General features: G+C 42.8%; 1 protein-coding gene across 1 annotated transcript in view; it reads left to right on the forward strand.

Annotated features, from left to right (window-relative positions):
* Nucleotides 1-23,793, forward strand: part of tbc1d5 (TBC1 domain family, member 5) — a 392,441-nt gene that overhangs the window by 303,618 nt on the left and 65,030 nt on the right. The window contains exons 17-19 of the mRNA XM_055656596.1: nt 725-810; nt 4,146-4,390; nt 20,654-20,719. Of these exons, the coding sequence (XP_055512571.1) occupies nt 725-810; nt 4,146-4,390; nt 20,654-20,719 (397 nt within the window). The remainder of the gene's footprint in view (nt 1-724; nt 811-4,145; nt 4,391-20,653; nt 20,720-23,793) is intronic.

Consider the following 23,793-nt stretch of genomic DNA (forward strand, 5'->3'; position numbering starts at 1 on the left):
ATTGATTCAATTTAAATATGCTTTTTTTGGAGTGTTTGGAAAAATCTGTTAATTTTGCCTGCTTGTTTCAATGGTGGAAACTGTTCACACCATTCCTTCTCAACCACACAACCTCTGCAGCAAAATACTTTACATCAAGCAATTTTAGCAAAATCTTCAATTTCTTTGGCATCATCTCTTTAGCTTCACATCCCATTTCCACCAAAGTTTTCACTCACTCCTATTCATCACAGTCACACCATTGACTAGTGCATCATATGAGACACTGAGAAAGAAAGTTACTATCAAAATATTCAACATACTCAAGTGGTCCAACATTTCTAGGGCCTGTTACACACTTCAAGTTGTGATGCCAACTTCCCACCACTCCCTCTGTTACAGTGAACAATGCTGATTCTTGCTAGGACAGTAGTCTATGTGTACCTTATGAAAGACACATGTGGCACGCTGAAAGCAAAATGTAAAATCTGCATGATTAACATTTGTTGATGGTGCAGAGTTTGATAAGTGAAAAGAAAATAAGAGATATTCTCCAAATCAATCTGAAGGAGTTCTTCAGTTTTTATAATTTATAATTGAAAAAGTTGACTCTTAATAATTGTCAAACTTCTGCCAATGTTTCGTTTAAATTCACTTTGAATTTTACACTATAGAATATAAAATAAGTGTGTAATAACTTTTAGGCGCTGCCTGACGATTGGTTTCACACTTTATTTCTTGCCAGAACAATCCAAGACCAATGAATTACCAGTTCCAACAGAATCTAGATTATTACAGGGCACGTGGCGCTGAAATTGTAAACAAGACACGGTAAGATTTCTAGATAGGTGCAACATTACACTTGCTATTCTCCCACGTGTTTTTAAGGCAAATTGTTTATTTTCAGGACAGCTAAATCATTATAGTATTAGAAATGGTGCTCTCTCTACAAGCATTTCACTATTCAGTGAGCTCATTACTAATCTTTACTTTGCTACATTATCTGCTTATACTTGATTCATTGCTACCCCAAATGCCACTGTAGCAGTAACAAGAAGACTAGAACAGCATATGATATTGTATTTGTCGTCTCACCATTCCCTTTGTATATTTTTTGAGATTATATTAACTCTTACACTGCAGACAAGGCAGTAATGCTAAGTTACTATTTACCTTTCTAATTGATCACTGTGCCTATGTATTAACTTTATAATTTCTTTGCTTTGCAACATTTACTAGTCACTTGCTTTAAAAAAAAAGTAGATAGACACAAAATGCTGGAGTAACTAGCTGGACAGGCAGCATGTCTGGAGAGAAGGAATGGGTGACGTTTCGGGTCGAGACCCTTCTTCAGACTGAGAGTCGAGGGAAAAGGAAACGAGAGATATAGACGGGGATGGAGACAGATGCAGGGGGGTGGGGAAGTGGGATGTGGGGGGGAGGGGGGGTGCGGGAGCGTTAGTGAGGGGGGCGTGCGGGTGAGAGGGTGCGTGCGGGGGGGGGGGGTTGTGCAGAGGAGTGGTGGATGGGGTGTGGGGGCATGCGGGGAGGGGGGGGGCGTGCAGGGGAGAATGGGGGCGTGCGGGGGAGGGGGGCGTACTTGGTGTCTGTGGGGAAGTGGTGGCGTGTGTTGGGGGGGGGGGGAGGGGGGGTTGTGGGAGACGGGTGTGTGGGGAGGGGACTGTAGGGGTTTTGGGGGTTGGGGTAGGGGAGGGGGGATGTGGGAGGGGGGAGGGCTGTGGGTGCAGGGGGAGTAGGGGAGGGGGGTGGGGTGTGGGGGGGGGGGGGGAGGGGTGTGGGGCGTGTAGGGGAGGGGGGTGTATTGGGGGGGGGGTATAGCGGAGGGGGTAGTGTGTAGGGGAGGGGGGGGGGTATAGAGGAGGGGGGGTGTAGGGGAGGGGGGTATAATTTTTTAGAAGTTGATATTTCCCACTAATAACCAAGGAATGATCCCAGGAATGATTGGGCGAAGATATGATGAGTGTTTGATGGCCCTGGGCCTGTACTCGCTGGAGTTTAGGGGGGACTTCATTGAAACTTACCGAATAAAAGGATGTACCTTTAGAAAGAAGATGATGAATTTCTTTAGTCAGAGAGTGATGAATCTGTGGAATTCATCACCTCAGAATGTTGTGGAGGCCAAGTCAATGGATATTTTTAAGACAGGGATTGACAGATTCCTGATTAGTAGGGATGTGGGGTAATTGGAAGAAGGCAGGAAAATAAGGTTGAAAGGGAAAGATCAGCCATGAATGAATGGCGGAGTAGACTTAATAGGCCGAATGGGCTAATTCTGCGCCTATAACTTAATACTATCCTATTATTTTTACAGCTGTCTGCAGTCTCCCTATACCTGGTCCTCTAGTTCACGTAGGTTATTGAGAAGCCTCCAATTAAGTCCCTTCAAAGTGATAATTTACTCGTATTTCTAAGTTCTACCCATAAAGCCTCACAATCCCCCGAGAATAATCTCTGTGAACACTGCTGTTATGTTGTCCCTGACCACCCTTACTCTCTTACATAGATATATAGCAAATAGGTGCAGGAGTAGGCCATTCGGCCCTTCGAGCCTGCACCGCGCATTCAATATGATCATGGCTGATCATCCAACTCAGTATCCCGTACCTGCCTTCTCTCCATACCCCCTGATCCCTTTAGCCATAAGGGCCACATCTAAATCCCTCTTAAATATAGCCAATGAATTGGCCTCAACTACCTTCTGTGGCAGAGAGTTCCAGAGATTCACCACTCTCTGTGTGAAAAATCTTCTCTTACCTGCATCTCAGTCATGCCTATAGCATCTATACCCTGGTATATTGAGCTGCCATTTCTGTACTTCTCTCAGTCACGTTTCTGTTATGGCTCTAATATCCCAGTCCCCTGAGCCAATCCGCCCCATGAAGTTGTCCAACTTACCTGTTAAGATGGGTTGATTAGTAAGTTTACAGGTGGCACGAAAATTGCTGGAGTTGCGGACAGTGATATAGATAAGTTACAATTATGGGTTGAGAAATTGCTGATCGAGTTTAACCTGAACAAGTGTGAGGTGTTGCATTTTGGAAGGTCAAATGTGAGGAGATATATATTAATGGCAAACACTTAACAGTATTGATGTACAGTGGGATCTTCAGGTTTCAGTCTATTGCTCCCTGTAACTGGCAGCACCAATAGATAATGGTAAAGAAGGTGTATGGTATATGTGCTTCGTCCGTCGGAACATTGAGTATAAGGGTTAGAAAGTTGTGTTTCAGCTTTAGAAAACTTTGGTTCAGTTATGTGTGTGGAGGACTATGCACAGCTCTGATCGTCCTAGTTGAGGAGGGATGTGGAATAGGTTTACAAGGATGCTTCCTGGATTAGAGGGTATTAGCTGTAAGGAAAGGTTGGACACATTTGGATTATTTCCTCTGGAACGTCAGAGGCTGAGGGGTGACCTGATAGAAGTTTCTAAAATTCTGAGAGGCATAGGTAGGGTAGACAGTCAAAACCTTTTTTTCCAGGGTGGAAAAGTCAACGGCATAACTTCAAGGTGTGAAAGATAAACTTTACAGCAGAATTTTTTTGAACAGAAAGTGATGGGTGTCTTAAACGTGCTGTTAGGAATGGTGAAGGAAGCAGATACGAGAGTAGCATTTAAAGGATAGTATAAAGTGGTATCATGTTCAGAACAAACACTGTGGAATGAAGGACCTGTACCTGTGATGTATTGTTCAATGTTCTACATTGTAAATTCTTTATGCAGTGATCAGAGAGCAAAGTAGACTGTCCCTACTTCAGGAGCAATGATCTTTTGTCAATAGTGTAGGTCATAGTGCAGTTGTTCCCATCATACACTCTTGGGGATGTAACAAAATCACCTGATCTGAAATCAGAAAGAATTGGTAAAATGAATCATTGAAGAGAGATTTCCATTACATCAGATAATAGCCAAACAACAGATATTTACTGCGTGATGATTTTGAAATTTTCCTGCAGAAAGAATTTTGACATTTTGACTAACCCCTGTGTGAAGAAGTTCTGCCCAAACATTATCTCAAAATACAATTTATTCGTTGAGTAATTCTATTTGCAAGTTATTAGCAGTTTTGCTGAATACTTTGAATATATTCTTTAAGTACCCAGAGGAATATATTAAGGAACATTGTGTAATATTTCTTTATTTTCAGTGTTGGGGCAAAGGTTGCTCCTCTCAACATCAACAAGGTGTCCAGCAGTTTACTGAACCTTGGACGGAAGTTGATAAATCCAGCTATCTTAGTTGGGGGCACCAGTGGTTTACAAAATGTTGGTACAAACTACAGCCATCCTTCACCTCAGCCATCGTCCCAGAAAGTAATGGTGGAGCACACTCAGCAACACCAGCAACAGCGAATGATGAAATCGGAAAGCATGCCTGTGCAACTCAGCAAAGGTAATAAACAATCTTACTTTTAAAAATATCTTGGAAAGTAATACAATAAGCAAAATAATCTTTACCGAATTGATTTGATAACCGCAGGTTCTGTTACATTTGTGGCACCAGAGCCAACTGCTGTGGCCAGAGCGCTAACTGTATTGAGTACACAATCTGTGTGCACACTATCATCATCATCATCGGCGGTCACTTGAAACGAGTATGTCCTCTTCTCTCCATAGGGTTGTCTACTTGTGGGTCTGTAGAGGCCGATCCGCGATCCACACACCTTGGTGCAATGTGGGCAGTGGAGACTGGCGGTGGTTGTTAGTCGTCGAGCCCCCTTCCCTCTCTCCTTACAGTGCTGTCACTTTGTCTCTGCAACACGGCATAGTTCTTTTTCATGATGTGCAGCTCCTTCCTGCACGGATTTCCTCCAGGAGCGCCTGTCCAGTGCAATGTGCTCCCAGTTGCTTGATGTGATGTTGATTTTCTTCAGACTGTTCTTGATGTTGTCCTTGAAATGTTTCTTTGGCCCTCCGGGGGCACGCCGACCTTCCTTCAGTTGAGAGTGCAGGATCTGTTTAGGGAGACGTGTGTTGGATTGTGGTGGTGATGCTGGTCATGTTGGCTTCCTCCAAAACGCTGATGTTGGTGCGTTTGTCCTCACAGTTGATCCTCAGAATCTTTCATAAGGATCTTTGATGGTATTGTTCCAGGGCTCTCAGGTGCCTGCTGCAGGTGGTCAATGACTGGGCCCCATACAACAGGGTGGGGAGGACAAGACCAGCAGTTTTGTTTGAGCCTTTAGGTCTCGGTCTTCAAAGACTCTTTTCCTGAGTCTGGTGTAGGCTCCACTGGCACAACTCAGGCGATGATTGACCTCGATGTCAGCTTTTGAGGAAAGAATGCTGCCAAGGTTGGGTAAATGGTCAATGTTTTCAAGAGTGGTGTCGTCCACTTTTATAGTGGGCTGGGTAGACGGCTGGTTGATGTAGAACCTGTGTCTTCTTAATGTTTACGGCTAGGCCCATGGCTCTGTATGCCTTGGCAAAGGCATTCAGGATGCCCTGGGGGTCTTCTGCGGAATGTGCTGCAATGGCGCAGTCGTCCGCGTACTGAAGCTCCATGATGGCGGTGTTACTGACTTTGCTCTTGGCCTTCAACCTATTAAGGTTGAAGAGCCCACCGTCAGTTCTGTAGAGGATTAGGATCCCCTGTGGCAGCTCTTCACCAATGAGGTGAAGTATGGCAGCTATGATGTCGGCCAACAGGGTGGATGCGATGATGCATCCCTGTTTGACACCCGTTTCCACAGTGAACGGCTCGGACTCAGAGCCGCAGTTGCAGAGCACTGTGCCATCATGTAGAAGCCTCAATATTTTGGATGGGCAGAAGCCACACTGTAATTCTGGGAGTACCTCCTCAGACAGTGGTAGAAGTCGGTAGCCTTGTTGTTCGTTAGGCTCTTGATGGCATTTTGAACCTCTGTCATAGTGGGAAGTTCTTCCATGTCTTCTTTGATGGGACTCTGGGGGGATGTGGTGGGTAATGTCTGGTTCAGTTGTGCCGTCAAGGTTGAGGAGTTCCTGGAAGTGCTCCTTCCATCGGGCGTTAATGGACTCACTGTCATTCTTACTATTGAGGGAATGCAGCGTAGGTTCACGAGGTTAATTCCCAGGATGGCAGGACTGTCATATGTTGATAGATTGGAGCGGCTGGGCTTGTACACTCTGAAATTTAGACGGATGAGAGGGTATCTTATTGAAACATATAAGATTATTAAGGGTTTAGACACGCCAGAGGCAGGAAACATGTTCCCAATGTTGGTGTCCAGAACCAGGGGCCATAGTTTAAGAATAAGGAGTAAGCCATTTTGAACGGAGATGAAGAAACACTTTTTCACACAGAAAGTTGTGAGTGTGTGGAATTCTCTGCCTCAGAGGGCGGTGGAGGCTGGTTCTCTGGATGCTTTCAAGAGAGAGTTAGATAGACCTCTTAGGGATAGCGGATTAAGGGATATGGAAAGAAGATAGGAACAGGGTATGATTGTGGATGATCACATTGAATAGCAGTGCTGGCTCGAAGGGCCGAATGGCCTACTCCTGCACCTACTGTCTATTGTCTATTGTCCTTTGAGCGCAGGGGGTTTAAGCTGCAGTAGCTTGGACAATAGATGGCCTTTGTAGCGCTGAAGAAGCCTCTGGTGTCACCCCAGTCTGCCAGTCTCTGGATTTCCAGAGCCTTTTCTGTCCACCAAGAGTTCTTAAACTCCCTCACCCGGCTCTGGCCGTCTGTCATGGCTCTGGAGTAAACCACTCTTTTGGTCTTGCAGGTCACATCATTTTTCCAGGCACAAAAGGCTTTCCTTTTCTTGGAGATGACCTGTTCTATTTCTGTGTCGTTCTCGTCAAAATAGTCATGGTGCTTTCTGGACTTGCACCCAAGGATTGGTTTGCAGGTATCAAGGATGGTGGGTTTGAGCTGGCTCCAGTGCTCTTCGATGTCATCAGGATATTCCTGTTGGAGGCTTTCCCCAAGAGAAGCCTGAAGTCGCTGCTGGGATGCAGTTTCCTCCAGGCCTTCACTGTTCAGCCTTGGCCGGATCTGCTTCTTTTAAATCCTCCTCTTCCTCTTGAGTTTGATGGACATCATGAGGCGGATGAGGCCATGATCTGTCCAGCAGCCATCTGCATCGATCATGGCCCTTGTGATGTTCACGTCACGGTGATCCCTGGCTCGTACAATGACATAGTCAATGAGATGCCACTGTTTGGAGCGTGGGTGTCTCCAAGATGCCTTAAGTTTGTTTTTCTGACGAAATAGGCTGTGAGTGATGGTGAGGTCATGCTGAGCACATTTGCTGAGAAGCAGAGCTCCATTGGAGTTGATGTTCCCGATGCCTTCCGTTACGATGGTACCCTTCCAGAGGTGTTGGTCCCGGCAGACCCTGGCATTGAAGTCTCCCAGGAGAATAATCTTATTCTCCCTGGGGATTCTAGACAGTGTCTCGTCCAAGCAGGTGTAGAAGGTCTATTTTCCTTCCTCTTCAGAGTCTAAAGTAGGGGCATAGGCACTCACAACTGTTGCCATCTGGTTGTTGGCATGCACCAGACGGATGGTCATGAGACCCTCACTGATTCCCACAGGAAGTTCAGAGAGGTGGCTGATGAGCTGGTTCCTGATGGCAAACCCAACACCATGGATCCTGGGCTCATCAGCAGCTTTTCCTTTCCAGAAGAAAGTGTAGCCATCCTTCTCCTCCTTCAGTTGTCCTTGGTCTATCTGCCGGGTTTCAGAAAGGGCAGCTATGTCAATCCAGCATCTTCTCAGTTCTCCAGCGATGATCGCTGGTCTGTTACTGGTTGCACTATCCATCGATGTGTGCACATTCCATGCTCCAAAGTTCATATTCATATTTCTGTGTTTCTGACCTCATGTGATACCTCTGGACGCGGTAATACAGTCGGTAAGTTTGAGGCAGGCTATTTTTAGGACACCTTTTCTAACCCTTTCCCCAAGTGGGGTGAGCAGAGTGGATCCTAAAGAGGACTGCTCAATCGTGGGTGCAGTTGCCGAAGGGATCTTCTGCCTCGTTCCAAGAGTCCAGTGACTGAATCTAGCACCCACCGCCTTATGTGCCAGCTCATGACTAGAGGCTTCCAGATCTCAATTCAGGGTGTTACAGTGGATTTCCTATATGGAGGGTGCCTGTGCGTGACTTTGTTTAACATGGGGAAACGTGGGGTGCACAGACACCCACTTCACGGTCCTTGACAGATCTGGGTCAGGATCCAGTGGCATGGTGTCCAAGACGACCAGGGACCCTTTTCTGCTGCAGCCTTTATCCTCCTGCCCAGCCGTTGTGACGTTCCACTAAAATCAGCCATCATCCTCCGCCAGTTCCATCGTTGAGTCTTGCTTGGATTGCTCTTTGACAGGGACCTCCCCCTCGACTTTACCGCCATGGGTGGCCCTACCAGGAGCATAGCTCCAGACGGCATCGCTCTCTTGATCTCAGGACCACACAGGCTTCTCCACCACGACAAGGTGACAATCCACAGAGAAGTACACAATCTGTGTACACGCTCTGTTCAATAAACAATCTGTGTACATGCTCTATCTTATTTTTGTTGATTTATTTTGGTCACATATCCCAAGGTACAGTGAAAATATGTTGTTTGTATACTACCCAGTGAAATAGGATCAAGATATAATCAGATTATACAGATCAAGCCAAAATACAGTATAAGTACAACAGGTAGTGTTAGTATCACTAAAAGTTGGGGGAGTCCAGAACCAGGGGCCACAGTTTAAGAATAAGGGGTAAGGCATTTAGAACGGAGATGAAGAAACACATTTTCACATTGAGAGTTGTGAGTCTGTGGAATTCTCTGCCTCAGAGGGTGGTGTAGGCTGGTTCTCTGGATACTTTCAAGAGAGAGCTAGATAAGGCTCTTAAAGATAGCGGAGTCAGGAGATGTCGGGAGAAGGCAGGAATGGGGTACTGATTGGGGATGACCAGCCATGATCACATTGAATGGCGGTGCTGGCTCGAAGGGCCAAATGGCCTACTCTTGCACCTATTGTCTAGTGTCTAAATACTGATAGATTTACATTTGGAGTAGAGTGGAACGATTGTATTGGATAATAATAGACGCGTTCAGCGCACAATTTCTCTGAAAACTGGATATCACATTCTCTAAATACTCAAACTGAGGTTAAGCTGATTTTTATTAAGAATCAATATAGTGCAGTTGAACACTTCATTAAACAGTTGACACTTTACCCTCTGGGCAGTGGAAATCTGGCACTCTGTCTAAACGGCTGCCAAAAATCTTCATCAGATACAAATTAATCCAAGATGAATACTGGATGTACTGAAACTTCAAAGAGTTGGGAAGTGATATTGGCTGTTTTTATTTTTTGCCAACATAGACCTTTATAGCTAAATGGATTACTTCTGATTTGTACATTTTTACAGCTCTATGCATTCACATTTTGCTTTCCGTGTGGTCCCTCCCCACGCAGTGTGTGATTGCTCTTAAGGGATTCTCAGTAGTTAGAGTAGATGACAGTAGCCACTGTCTTTTGATTCAAACGCCAGCAATTACCACTTTAGGACGCAGTGCTAGCAGGTCAGACAACATCTCTGGGGAACATAGATAGGTGACATTTAAGGTCGAGACTCTTCTTCAGTTTGCACCCTTAAATCTGGGGAAGAAATCACTTGGACCGCAATTTAAAGCTAAACAGTCCAAGCTTAATGAACCTTGGATGGAATGATGCTTGATTTGCTGAGGTTTAATTCTGTTTAAATTTGTTCTTTCTCTTGTCCTTCCTTTTTTTTCTGATCACTTCTTGCTCTGTAAGATATCATGATCACCATGATCAATAGCATGTCAGAGACTTTCTTTATAAAGGGGATTAATTTCATATACATATTTTCATTTGCAGTTACCCCGCATATGAACTTGTAACATGATAAAAAAACACCAGCGCCATAGGGAGTTCAGCTACAGTTGCGGAAGAGATATTTGATAATGATATTTGATAATGATAATAAATCATTATTGTAAATGTCTCCCTTGTCCCAGGCTACCTGTTTTTTTTTGAGTCTGAAGAGAAAAACTAAATTCACAGAAGTATAATGAAACTTGTACCAGTAGGAACAGTAAACAATAAATAATTTGAAGATGGAACCGCAGGAAAATTGTATATTTAAAAATGACTTGGATGAGTTAGCCGGAAGGCATCCAAACGTAAAGAAACCAAGACGATTAGTAATCAGACTTGCATAAAGTCGTACATTTTCTTTTTAATTAGCATTTGTTTTATTGTACAGTAATTAACTAAATTCTAATTTATTGTTCTGTTGCTCTTGAGCTAAAAAGAGACATTTCATTTCTTTATTGGCTTAGAAATGCCTATAGATAACTCCAAAATGTAATGTATGAAATAATGATGATCATATAACCATTAATTTATACTTTATTGAATTAAGTATTGCCAGTTGTAGTTACTCCAGTGTGTGGATATGAATACTTAGCAGACTACTGTTTTCTGGCATTTAACATTCCTACATTAGGCATTCACAATGAAATTGGTTTGATTAAAATTAACTGCAGTTGAGAGAAAACTAAAGGGTTTATAACTATTTAATGTTCTGAAACTAAAAACATTCTGGAGCTTAGGGCAAATAAACTATTAAATGTCTCCTCTACATTTTAATTCTACAAAATGTAATATATAAGGGCTAGTATTATAACTAGCTAGTGCCTAAAGTTTCTTTGATATTTTCAAGGTTTTGAACAAACTTTGTTAAAGGCATTGTGTGCATAATACATTGTGCAGTATCGCATAACCTCATCCTTTATAATTGACGCTAGAATCTTACCAAACCATCGGTCAGGCTAACCGGCCTATATTTTCCTCTCTTCTGCTGTGCTCCCTTCTTGTACAAATTTCCAATCTTCAGGAAGCACTTCTAACGCTAGTGATTCTTGAAATATCACAACTATTGCCTCCACAAACATTTGGCTTGCTTCCTCTCGTTGATCAGGAGATTAGTACAAAGGTGGGGGCACATGTACCTTGGTGAGATTGTTCTAATTGCCAGCTATAGGAAGGATTTGTAAATGATTCACGAGGATGTTACCAGGACTGCAGGGTTTAAATTTAAAGAGTAAATAGGCTGGGGTTTGGCTCCCTGGAGCATAGGAGGATTGGGGTGACCTTGTGGAGATGTATAAAATCATGAGGCCATAGATGACGTGAATAGTCGTGGTCTTTTTCCCATGGTGGGGGAGTCTAAAACTAGATGGCATCGATTTAAGGAGAAAGGGGAAAGATTTATAGAGGACCTGTGGGGCAACATCTTCACACAAAAGATCGTAGATATGTAGAACAAACTGCCAGTGGAAGTGTTAGAGATTTGTAAAATTACATTGTTAAAATACTTTTTAACAAGTACATTGATAGGAATGGTTTAGACGGATATGGGCCAAATAGGTCTCCCATCGCAAAGCAATTTAGTCACACTGGCGAATTGGGCCAAAGTGCCTGTTTTCATGCTGCTCTGTGATTAACTCTTCCAAAACACAATATCAGAAGAAAAGGCATTTCACCTTGAGTGAAAACTGGTTGTTTGACCTTTTTAAAAATAAATTCTCAGGAGTTTGACTAACAGAGCTGCATTTATCGTCAATATTCAATTGCTTTGAGATGGTCTTCAACAGCACCTTATTTCACTACAACAGTCAGTTAAAATTGAGTTGACATGAGGTGCTGCAGATGCTGATTTACAACAAAAGTGCTGGAGTAACTCAGCCAGTCAGGCAGCATCTGTGCAGGGAATAGGCGGGAATGAGACGTTTTGGGTCAGAGCCCTTCTTCAGCAACTTGTAGTGGGGGGGAGCTGGCAAAGAGATGTGGATGAAGGGACAAGGCCTGGCAAGTGATGGGCGGATACAAGCGAGATAGGTTGATTGGCAGATTAATGGGCAAAGGCCAGAGATTCTCTGGAGCGCAGAAGGTTAAGGGGGGACTTGATAGAGGTCTTTAAAATGATGAGAGGGATAGACAGAGTTGATGTGGACAAGCTTTTCCCTTTGAGAATAGGGAAGATTCAAACAAGAGGACATGACTTCAGAATTAAGGGACAGAAGTTTAGGGGTAACATGAGGGGGAACTTCTTTACTCGGAGAGTGGTAGCGGTGTGGAATGAGCTTCCAGTGGAAGTGGTGGAGGCAGGTTCGTTGGTATCATTTAAAAATAAATTGGATAGGCATATGGATGAGAAGGGAATGGAGGGTTATGGTATGAGTGCAGGCAGGTGGGACTAAGGGAAAAAAAAAGTTGTTCGGCACGGACTTGTAGGGCCGAGATGGCCTGTTTCCATGCTGGAATTGTTATATGGTTATATGAAAAGACAAAAGATTGTGATATAGGGAGGGAAGAGGCATGAAATGTGAAGCCAAAGGAGGAGATATGTGGAAAGAAAATGTGGTGGTAGGGGAAGGGGGAGAGGTGAAAAGTAAAAGTGGCAGGCAGACAAAACCAGGGGAGAGGATTTAAACTAATGTGGCAGGGGGATGGGTACAAGAGCAGAGGGGCAGGGGGGTGTAAAATGAAGGTAGAAGCAATAGGTAGCAAGGTGAAAAGTAAAAGTGGCAGGCAGACAAAACCAGGGCAAAAATCAAAAAGGGCCACTTTTCAACATAATTGTATAAGGGGTAAGAGCGTTGTAAAAACAAGCCTGAAGGCTTTGTGTCTCAATGCAAGGAGTATTCGTAATAAGGTGGATGAGTTGAACGTGCAGATAGCCATTAATGATTATGATATAGTTGGGATCACGGAGACATGGCTCCAGGGTGACCAAGGCTGGGAGCTGAACATCCCGGGATATTCAATATTCAGGAGGGATAGAGAGAAAGGAAAAGGAGGTGGGGTAGTAGTTGCTGGTTAGAGAGGAGATTAACGCAATGGAAAGGAAGGACATTAGTTTGGAGGATGTGGAATCGGTATGGGTAGAGCTGCGAAACAATAAGGGGCAGAAAACGCTGGTGAGTGTTGTGTACAGGCCACCTAACAGTAGTAGTGAAGTTGGGGATGGCATCAAACAGGAAATTAGAAATGCTTGCGACAAAGGCAAAGCAGTTATAATGGGTGACTTCAATCTACATATAGATTGGTTGAATCAAACTGGCAGGGGTGCTGAGGAAGAGGATTTCTTGGAATGTATACGGGATAGTTATCTAAACCAACATGTAGAGGAACCAACGAGAGAGCTGGCTATTTTAGACTGGGTATTGAGTAATGAGGAAGGGTTAGTTAGTAGTCTTGTTGTGCGTGGCCCCTTGGGCAAGAGTGACCATAATATGGTTGAGTTCTTCATTAGGATGGAGAGTGACATTGTTAATTCAGAAACAATGGTTTTGAACTTAAAGAAAGGTAACTTTGAGGGTATGAGACGTGAATTGGCCAAGATTGACTGGCAAGTAATTCTAAAAGGGTTGACGGTGGATATGCAATGGAAGGCATTTAAAGACTGCATGGATGAACTACAAAAATTGTTCATCCCAGTTTGGCAAAAGAATAAATCAGGGAAGGTAGTGCATCCATGGATAACAAGGGAAATCAGGGATAGTATCAAAGCAAAGGATGATGCGTACAAACTAACCAGAGAAAAAGCAGCATACCGGAGGACTGGGAGAAATTCAGAGACCAGCAGAGGAGGACGAAGGGCTTAATTAGAAAAGGAAAAAATGGATTATGAAAGAAAACTGGCAGTGAACATAAAATCTGACTGCAAAAGTTTTTATAGATATGTGAAAAGAAAGAGATTAGTTAAAACAAATGTAGGTCCCTTGCAGTCAGAAACAGGTGAGTTGATCATGGGGAACCAGGATATGGCGGACCAATTGAATAACTACTTTGGTTCCGTCTTCACTAAGGAAGACATAAATGATCTGCCGGAAATAGCAGGGGCCCGCGGGTCAAAGGAGGTGGAGGAATTGAGTGAAATCCAGGTTAGTCGGGAAGTGGTGTTGGGTAAATTGAATGGATTAAAGGCCGATAAATCCCCAGGGCCAGATAGGCTGCATCCCAGAGTACTTAAGGAAGTAGCTCCAGAAATAGTGGATGCATTAGTAATAATCTTTCAAAACTCCTTAGATTCTGGAGTAGTTCCAGAGGATTGGCGGGTAGCAAACGTAACCCCACTTTTTAAGAAGGGAGGGAGAGAGAAAACGGGGAATTACAGACCAGTTAGCCTAACATCGGTAGTGGGGAAACTGCTAGTCAGTTATTAAAGATGGGATAGCAGCACATTTAGAAAGTGGTGAAATCATTGGACAAAGTCAGCATGGATTTACGAAAGGTAAATCATGTCTGACGAATCTTATAGAATTTTTCGAGGATGTAACTAGTAGCGTGGATAGGGGAGAACCAGTGGATGTGGTGTATCTGGACTTCCAGAAGGCTTTCGACAAGGTCCCACATAAAAGATTAGTATACAAACTTAAAGCACATGGCATTGGGGGTTCAGTATTGATGTGGATAGAGAACTGGCTGGCAAACAGGAAGCAAAGAGTAGGAGTAAACGGGTCCTTTTCACAATGGCAGGCAGTGACTAGTGGGGTACCGCAAGGCTCAGTACTGGGACCCCAGCTATTTACAATATATATTAATGATCTGGATGAGGGAATTGAAGGCAATATCTCCAAGTTTGCGGATGACACTAAGCTGGGGGCAGTGTTAGGTGTGAGGAGGATGCTAGGAGACTGCAAAGTGACTTGGATAGGCTGGGTGAGTGGGCAAATGTTTGGCAGATGCAGTTTTATGTGGATAAATGTGAGGTTACCCATTTTGGTGGCAAAAACGGGAAAGCAGATTGTTATCTAAACGGTGGCCGATTGGGAAAGGGGGAGATGCAGCGAGACCTGGGTGTCATGGTACACCAGTCATTGAAGGTAGGCATGCAGGTGCAGCAGGCAGTAAAGAAAGCGAATGGCATGTTGGCTTTCATAGCAAGAGGATTTGAGTATAGGAGCAGGGAGGTTCTACTGCAGTTGTATAGGGTCTTGGTGAGACCACACCTGGAGTATTGCGTGCAGTTTTGGTCTCCAAATCTGAGGAAGGACATTATTGCCATAGAGGGAGTGCAGAGAAGGTTCACCAGACTGATTCCTGGGATGTCAGGACTGTCTTATGAAGAAAGACTGGATAGACTTGGTTTATACTCTCTAGAGTTTAGGAGATTGAGAGGGGATCTTATAGAAACTTACAAAATTCTTAAGGGGTTGGACAGGCTAGATGCAGGAAGATTGTTTCCGATGTTGGGGAAGTCCAGGACAAGGGGTCACAGCTTAAGGATAAGGGGGAAATCCTTTAAAACTGAGATGAGGAGAACTTTTTTCACACAGAGAGTGGTGAATCTCTGGAACTCTCTGCCACAGAGGGTAGTTGAGGCCAGTTCATTGGCTATATTTAAGAGGGAGTTAGATGTGGCCCTTGTGGCCAAGGGGATCAGAGGGTATGGAGAAAAGGCAGGTACGGGATACTGAGTTGGATGATCAGCCATGATCATATTAAATGGCGGTGCAGGCTCGAAGGGCCGAATGGCCTACTCCTGCACCTAATTTCTATGTTTCTATGAAGGGCAGGTTAGTGGGAGAAGTCAGTATGCATCTGGGTGGGGCACAAGGAAGAGGGGGGAAAATGGTTGCTACCTAAAATTGGAGAATTTATTGTTCATACCATTGGGTTGTGAGCTACCCAAGTGGAATATGAAGTATTGTTCCTCCAGATTGCGTGTGACTTCACTCTGGCAGTGGAGGAGGCCCAGAACACAAAAGTCAGTATGGGAATGGGAAGGGTGTGAAATGTTTAGCAACCAAGAGATCCAGCAGGTCCAGTGGACCGACCCAAGTGTTCAGCGAAATGGTAGCTTAGTTTATGCTGGCCTCGCCGATGTAAAGGAGGCCACATCAGGAGAACAAAATGTAGCAAATAAGGTTAGAGGAGGTGCATGTGAATGTCAGCCTCACTTGGAAGACCCGCTGGGTTCCTGGATGGATGTGTGGGGGGAGGTATAAGCACAGGTATTACATCTCCTGGGTTGCAAACACATACCTGGAGAACGGGAAGTTTGGGTGGGATGGAATGAGTGAACCAAGGAGTTGCAACGGGTGTGGTCTCTACAGAGAGCGGAAAGGGTTGATGATGGGAATATTTGGCTGGTGGTTGGATCACGTTGAAGTTGGCGGAAATGTCAAAGAATGATGAGAAGGCTGACAGGGTATTGAACAGAGCTACTTTTAGAACTGTCCTTGTTCTAAAGGAAAGGATATAGATGGAAGGGCCTGGGGAAGAGGAAAAGGGGGTGGGATAAGTAGGAAATACAGGTGCAGGTCTGGGTGGGGCACAGGGAGGAGAGGTGGGAAAAAGGTGGGGTACGGGAGGGGGGGTTGTTACCTAAAATTGGAGAATTCAATGTTCATACCGTTGGGCTGTAAGCTGCCCAAATGGAATATTAGATACAAATAGAGCAGTTGGCACATTGCATGCATTTAAGAATTTATTAAATTAAATAAAGGAATAGTGCTGTAATGTTGGCAGATAGCTTACAGTATATTTAAAGTTAAGTAGGGAGATATCCGTGACAGGGCACTATAAACCAATTAATTTCAACATTGGTCACGGGTAAAAGGATTGGAATCTTTCCCAAAGAAGAAAGCAGATAGTCAGAATGAACGGAAATCTTCCTTGCTCTTCCACCAGCCCTAACTGACATCATTAAAGTAGCAAAAATGTTAAGCAATCCAATAGTCTTTTTATTTGGAAAATTCTAATTCCTAAACTGCAATGAGGTCACATTCCCCAAATTATTAAATGAGATTCAAGTTAACAATAACAGAAGCAATATATGGTAGTCCCTGAACTAAACAGAAAGCCTTTTGGCCCAACAAGTTCATACTGGTCTGTGCAAAAGTAATCCGTGTGTAATTTTAACAGGTTTTTAGCTCCAACTTGGTGAGCAAAATGATTAAATACATAATTGTTAAATATATCATTATGGCCAACTGAAGAGATGTTTAAGCACAAAATCAGAAAGCAATGAAAGCTAAAATTCTGAATAAAAACATAAATTCCTGGAAACACTGACGACCAGACAGCATCAATGAAAAGAATGCTTTTGTGTCAGTCAAGCAAGATACAGCCGGTCTTGGCTCAGAATTAAATATAATAGAAAAGCTTTTTTCCTGGACGTATGGGAAATAAGTATGATGTTACTTTTTCTAGAACCATCATATTTTACTTGCTCTTCCTCCTGACATGCATATCAAATATTCCACATAGAATAACCACTTAGCAACTTATGCATGTTGAGGCAAACATTTACTTTAAAAACCTGAATATGCAATGGGGCAAAAGATACTGGGAACTTTTCAGGAACCAGCAGCAGAACACTATAAAGCTAATGAGGTAGAAAATTAATAATAAGAGTAAACTGGAAAGTAACAAACAGCAAAAAATGTTGCATATAGAAAAAGACGATAGCTAAGGTAAATGTGAGATCCTTGCATATTCACTAAATCATTATTGAGTCATGAATTATTGAATCAACAATATTGTTGAAAATGTAATTCCTAAGAAACACACACTTAAGCAGTGGCATCACGAGAAAGAAAGAAAATATTATTGGTTGAACCATCACAAGACACCCTGATAGTCAACCACAAAGTAAAAGTACCATGCATCAGGGCATGGGAAAAAAACAAAAAACTGCAAATGAAATAAATCTGAAGGGCTAAAGGTTAATACAATGATAACAATAAAGATCATGGAGTATAAATCTTTCATGCAAATTATGAAATTTCTAGAGATATGTGAAAGTTTTATGTTTTCTACATGAAATGCTCCCTTCTCTGTGGACATGTGAAAGGTATTTGGATAAGAAAGACATAGGCGATACATGCTTAATTCAGGGATTAGAATAGCTAGGCATCATAGTCAGCTTGGATGCAGTGGGCTGAAAGACCCTGTTTTGTGCTGTACGATGTTATGATTCTATAATTTGGAAGAGCGGATTGCAGATAAGATATCTAGGTTTCTTACAACATTAAAACAGTTGGGAGGGAACACTGAGATGAGATCATTGGACTGCAACAAGATACAGATAGGCTGATTGAGTGGGAGAAAACTTGGCAAATTTATTTCAATGTGGGAAAGTCTGAGGTTGTGCACTTATAACCATATATAACCATATAACAATTACAGCACGGAAACAGGCCATCTCGGCCCTTCTAGCCGTGCCGAACACGTATTCTCCCCTAGTCCCATCTACCTGCACTCAGACCATAACCCTCCAATCCTTTCCCATCCATATAACTATCCAATTTATTTCTAAATGATAAAATCGAACCTGCCTCCACCACCTTCACTGGAAGCTCATTCCACACAGCTACCACTCTCTGAGTAAAGAAGTTCCCCCTCATGTTACCCCTAAACTTCTGTCCCTTAATTCTCAAGTCATGTCCCCTTGTTTGAATCTTCCCTACTCTCAGTGGGAAAAGCGTATCCACGTCAACTCTGTCTACCCCTCTCATCATCATTTTAAAGACCTCTATCAAGTCCCCCCTTAACCTTCTGCGCTCCAAAGAATAAAGACCTAACTTGTTCAACCTTTCTCTGTAACTTAGTTGCTGAAACCCAGGCAACATTCTAGTAAATCTTTACTACTCTTTAGTGGGAGGAATCAACAAACAGACCTATTTAATGGAGAAGGACTGCAAATGAATAAAATACAGGGTGTTCTTGTGCATGAAACTAAATGTTAGGCAGGTACAAGCAAACAAGAATGCAAATAGTATATCGGACTTTATTATTTTTTAGACAATAGGTGCAGGTGTAGGCCATTCGGCCCTTCGAGCCAGCACCGCCATTCAATGTGATCATGGCTGATCATCCACAATCAGCACCCCGTTCCTGCCGTCTTCCCATATCCCCTGACTCCACTATCTTTAAGAGCCCTATCTAGCTCTCTTGAAAGTATCCAGGGAACTGGCCACCACTGCCCCCTGAGGCAGAGAATTACACAGATTAGAGGCTTGGCATTACAAATGTACACGGTTTGATGAGGCCGCACCTGGAATATGGTGTAAAGTTTTTGTTGCATATTTTAAAAAGGGACATACTAGCATTGTAGGCAATTCAACGGAGTTTCAGTCAACTAATTTGTGAGATGAGAGTGTTCTCCTAAAATGGACAGCTAAAAAAGTTGGATTATATTCTTAGGGGTTAAGAATTTGTGTCGATTTTAATGAAACCGAAGATTCCAGGGTGGCATGACAGGACAAGATGTTGAGCTGTTTCCAAAATGGAAAAATGAATAGTTACAAAATAAGGGACTGGTCATTTAAAACTAACGTGCAAAGGAATTTTTTCACAAAGGGGGTGGTGAGTCTCTTGAATTGTGTATCTCTGAGGGTTGAGGAAGCGAGATCAATGGGGGTATTTAAAGGGAAAATAAATATTTTTTCAAAAGTTCAGTTGAGGGTTGTGGGGAATTGGCACGGAAGAGTAGTTGAAGCCATGATTTTATTGAATGGTGAGGCAGGCTCAAGGGACCTGGTGGCTTAATCCTGTTCTTATTTTCTTGTGTTCTTATGTACTGGGAGTATGCATCTAATTCATTCATCACAGTGCATTTTGTGGAGGAAAATGCACTTTTTAATGACAGCCAAGACAAAAGTAGTGAGGAGTAGATTTTTTAGATCATACTTCCAAATACTTTGGGATTTGTTTAATTGAATAATAGGGCGGGATAAACATCAGTATTGTAAATATAATTAAGACTCTGCTTACGTTGAAAAGGTACAAATTGAAAAGTTAATGCTGGCTCACCTAGACGTTTAAGCAATTAAAACACCGAGAAGCTAAGCCATGCAGACAATCAATGGAGTGGGGACAATTTAAGTCTGTGCTGAGATGGCTATGTTCACAAATGAACAGACCTGGTATTTGGAAGGGAAAATCAGTCTCTTCAGATGACTATCCAACAGCCTGTCTAAGGTCATTGCCAGAATTGGAATTGATGGAAATATTCATTGCATTCAATAGCCAGCAAATAGTTGATCTTAGGCTAAGATATAAATAATGACTACTTGGTAGTCAGAACTATGGGGACCATATTTTCTTACAAAACCAATCTAACTTTATCACTTTTAAGTAAACTGCAATTAACTAAGCATCCATGCAAATCAGTCTGATTTATTTAACCTTTATTTCCATATGGTAAAATTTCCATCTTGCCTGGTTGATTTCCTGGTAATTTAACATGTAAATATAGTGCACAATTAATTAATTTCCAGAGTAAATGTCCAATGTGATATTGTACTAGGAAGACTGGAGCAGGCAAGTTTAATTCCTGGTTTATTTCTTAGTTCTGCTGAAAAGGGATTTGTGTGTTACTAGCTTTGACTGGATTGGATTACTTATGTCTCCATTGGGGAAAGATCCTGACATACACATTTATAGCAAAAAATTAATTTCAAGAAAGTGTCCAGCTATAATGTTTCTGGTTTTCATCAGAGATGGATAATCTATTATTTAAATTAATTCCACATATAATTTTGAACAATAAGCTCCACCACACTGTTATAAAAGCAGTTTTTCTTGTAATGAATGTCCTGAGGTAGAAACAAGTACAACATTTACAAACAAATAGAGTTTAAAAACTTAATGCTGTCTATGCAAATAACTTTTCTTATTTACTAGGACAGATAGTTACAGGAGATGATGCTAAGGCTTGTATCCCTGTCAAGACTATAACTGAGCTTCCAGGTAAAAATCCCAGTAGTATTGTGCTTCTTTAGTTGGCTTTTGTAGTTGTTTGTGATCATTGAGACATGTTGTGGTCCGTTTCTGTTTGCCGTTTCATTCATTTCGAGTTACTAAAGTTCATTGTCAGGCATTCACCACTGTGGGGCAGTGTTGTTCAAATAATTAATGAGTTTCATATATCTGTATTACTGTGCTTGTTTCATGTTTAATTAAAACTTTAAATCCCAAGGTTATTGTTTTTCCGTTTCATTCTTACAAGGTAATGTCCATGCCTTTCTTTCCTTAATGATATATAACTGCAACACTGGCCATGTACATGTAGTAGGAAATTAGTAGCTCTTTGAATGATTTAACCTCAGCTTTACTCGTATAACCTGGTGGTATTATTAACTGCAGAATTAATATTGATCTACTCAAATCTCGTTACATTGTACTTCTCTCTTCCCCCCCATCCCCCAGCTTGTCAATGTTAGTTACATTTTATTTATGTCACATTTAGTTGTGTAATTGATTACATCAATCTCATCATTACTTGCTTCGCCAAATTAAATCCCTTAACAGGCATTTATTCTCAGCAGTTCTTCTTCTTCTTCTTGCGTATGGCGTGCACAGCCTAAAGTTGTAGGACAATTTGTTCTATTTGATCTTACTTGATTGTGCACGCCAGGTTGATTGCATTCATCGAAACAGGGCGAACCACGTGAAGGTTGCAATCTCCCACCCCCTCAGCAGTTCCTGATCCCCCTTCCCAGGCTGGCGTCTCCTTGTACATTCCTTGGTACGTTGCAGTGAAGTTCATGAATATAATGGAAAGGTCTTCCAGCGTCGTTACTAATGCAACAAAGGATCATCCAGATCATTCCCAAAACAGACCTAATTCATGTCCAGCTATAGAAACATAGAAACATAGAAATTAGGTGCAGGAGTAGGCCATTCGGCCCTTCGAGCCTGCACCGCCATTCAATATGATCATGGCTGATCATCCACTCAGTATCCCGTACCTGCCTTCTCTCCATACCCCCTGATCCCCTTAGCCACAAGGGCCACATCTAACTCCCTCTTAAATATAGCCAATGAACTGGCCTCGACTACCCTCTGCGGCAGAGAGTTCCAGAGATTCACCACTCTCTGTGTGAAAAAAGTTCTTCTCATCTCGGTTTTAAAGGATTTCTCCCTTATCCTTAAGCTGTGACCCCTTGTCCTGGACTTCCCCAACATCAGGAGCAATCTAGCCTGTCCAACCCCTTAAGAATTTTGTAAGTTTCTATAAGATCCCCTCTCAATCTCCTAAATTCTAGAGAGTATAAACCAAGTCTATCCAGTCTTTCTTCATAAGACAGTCCTGACATCCCAGGAATCAGTCTGGCGAACCTTCTCTGCACTCCCTCTATGGCAATAATGTCCTTCCTCAGATTTGGAGACCAAAACTGTATGCAATACTCCAGGTGTGGTCTCACCAAGATCCTGTACAACTGCAGTAGAACCGCCCTGCTCCTATACTCAAATCCTTTTGCTATGAAAGCTAACATACCATTCGCTTTCTTCACTGCCTGCTGCACCTGCATGCCTACTTTCAATGACTGGTGTACCATGACACCCAGGTCTCGCTGCATCTCCCCTTTTCCTAGTCGGCCACCATTTAGATAATAGTCTGCTTTCCTGTTTTTGCCACCAAAATGGATAACCTCACATTTATCCACATTATACTGCATCTGCCAAACATTTGCCCACTCACCCAGCCTATCCAAGTCACCTTGCAGTCTCCTAGCATCCTCCTCACAGCTAACACTGCCTCCCAGCTTAGTGTCATCCGCAAACTTGGAGATATTGCCTTCAATTCCCTCATCCAGATCATTAATATATATTGTAAATAGCTGGGGTCCCAGCACTGAGCCGTGCGGTACCCCACTAGTCACTGCCTGCCATTGTGAAAAGGACCCGTTTACTCCTACTCTTTGCTTCCTGTTTGCCAGCCAGTTCTCTATCCACATCAATACTGAACCCCCAATGCCATGTGCTTTAAGTTTGTATACTAATCTCTTATGTGGGACCTTGTCGAAAGCCTTCTGGAAGTCCAGATACACCACATCCACTGGTTCTCCCCTATCCACGCAACTAGTTACATCCTCGAAAAATTCTATAAGATTCGTCAGACATGATTTACCTTTCGTAAATCCATGCTGACTTTGTCCAATGATTTCACCACTTTCCAAATGTGCTGCTATCCCATCTTTAATAACTGACTCTAGCAGTTTCCCCACAACCGATGTTAGACTAACTGGTCTGTAATTCCCCGTTTTCTCTCTCCCTCCCTTCTTAAGAAGTGGAGTTACGTTTGCTACCTGCCAATCCTCAGGAACTACTCCAGAATCTAAAGAGTTTTGAAAGATTATTACTAATGCATCCACTATTTCTGGAGCTACTTCCTTAAGTACTCTGGGATGCAGCCTATCTGGCCCTGGGGATTTATCGGCCTTTAATCCATTCAATTTACCCAACACCACTTCCCGACTATCCTGGATTTCACTCAATTCCTCCAACTCCTTTGACCCGCGGTCCCCTGCTATTTCCGGCAGATTATTTATGTCTTCCTTAGTGAAGACGGAACCAAAGTAGTTATTCAATTGGTCCGCCATATCCTTGTTCCCCGTGATCAACTCACCTGTTTCTAACTGCAAGGGACCTACATTTGTTTTAACTAATCTCTTTCTCTTCACATATCTGTAAAAACCTTTGCAGTCAGTTTTTATGTTCCCTGCCAGTTTTCTTTCATAATCTATTTTTCCTTTCCTAATTAAGCCCTTTGTCCTCCTCTGCTGGTCTCTGAATTTCTCCCAGTCCTCCGGTATGCTGCTTTTTCTGGCTAATTTGTACGCATCATCCTTCGCTTTGATACTATCCCTGATTTCCCTTGTTATCCACGGATGCACTACCTTCCATGATTTATTCATTTTGCCAAACTGGGATGAACAATTTTTGTAGTTCATCCATGCAGTCTTTAAATGTCTTCCATTGCATATCCACCGTCAACCCCTTTAGAATCAATTGCCAGTCAATCTTGGCCAATTCACGTC

This window comes from Leucoraja erinacea, chromosome 2 (assembly GCF_028641065.1).
Source record: "Leucoraja erinacea ecotype New England chromosome 2, Leri_hhj_1, whole genome shotgun sequence".
Lineage (NCBI taxonomy): Eukaryota > Metazoa > Chordata > Chondrichthyes > Rajiformes > Rajidae > Leucoraja > Leucoraja erinaceus.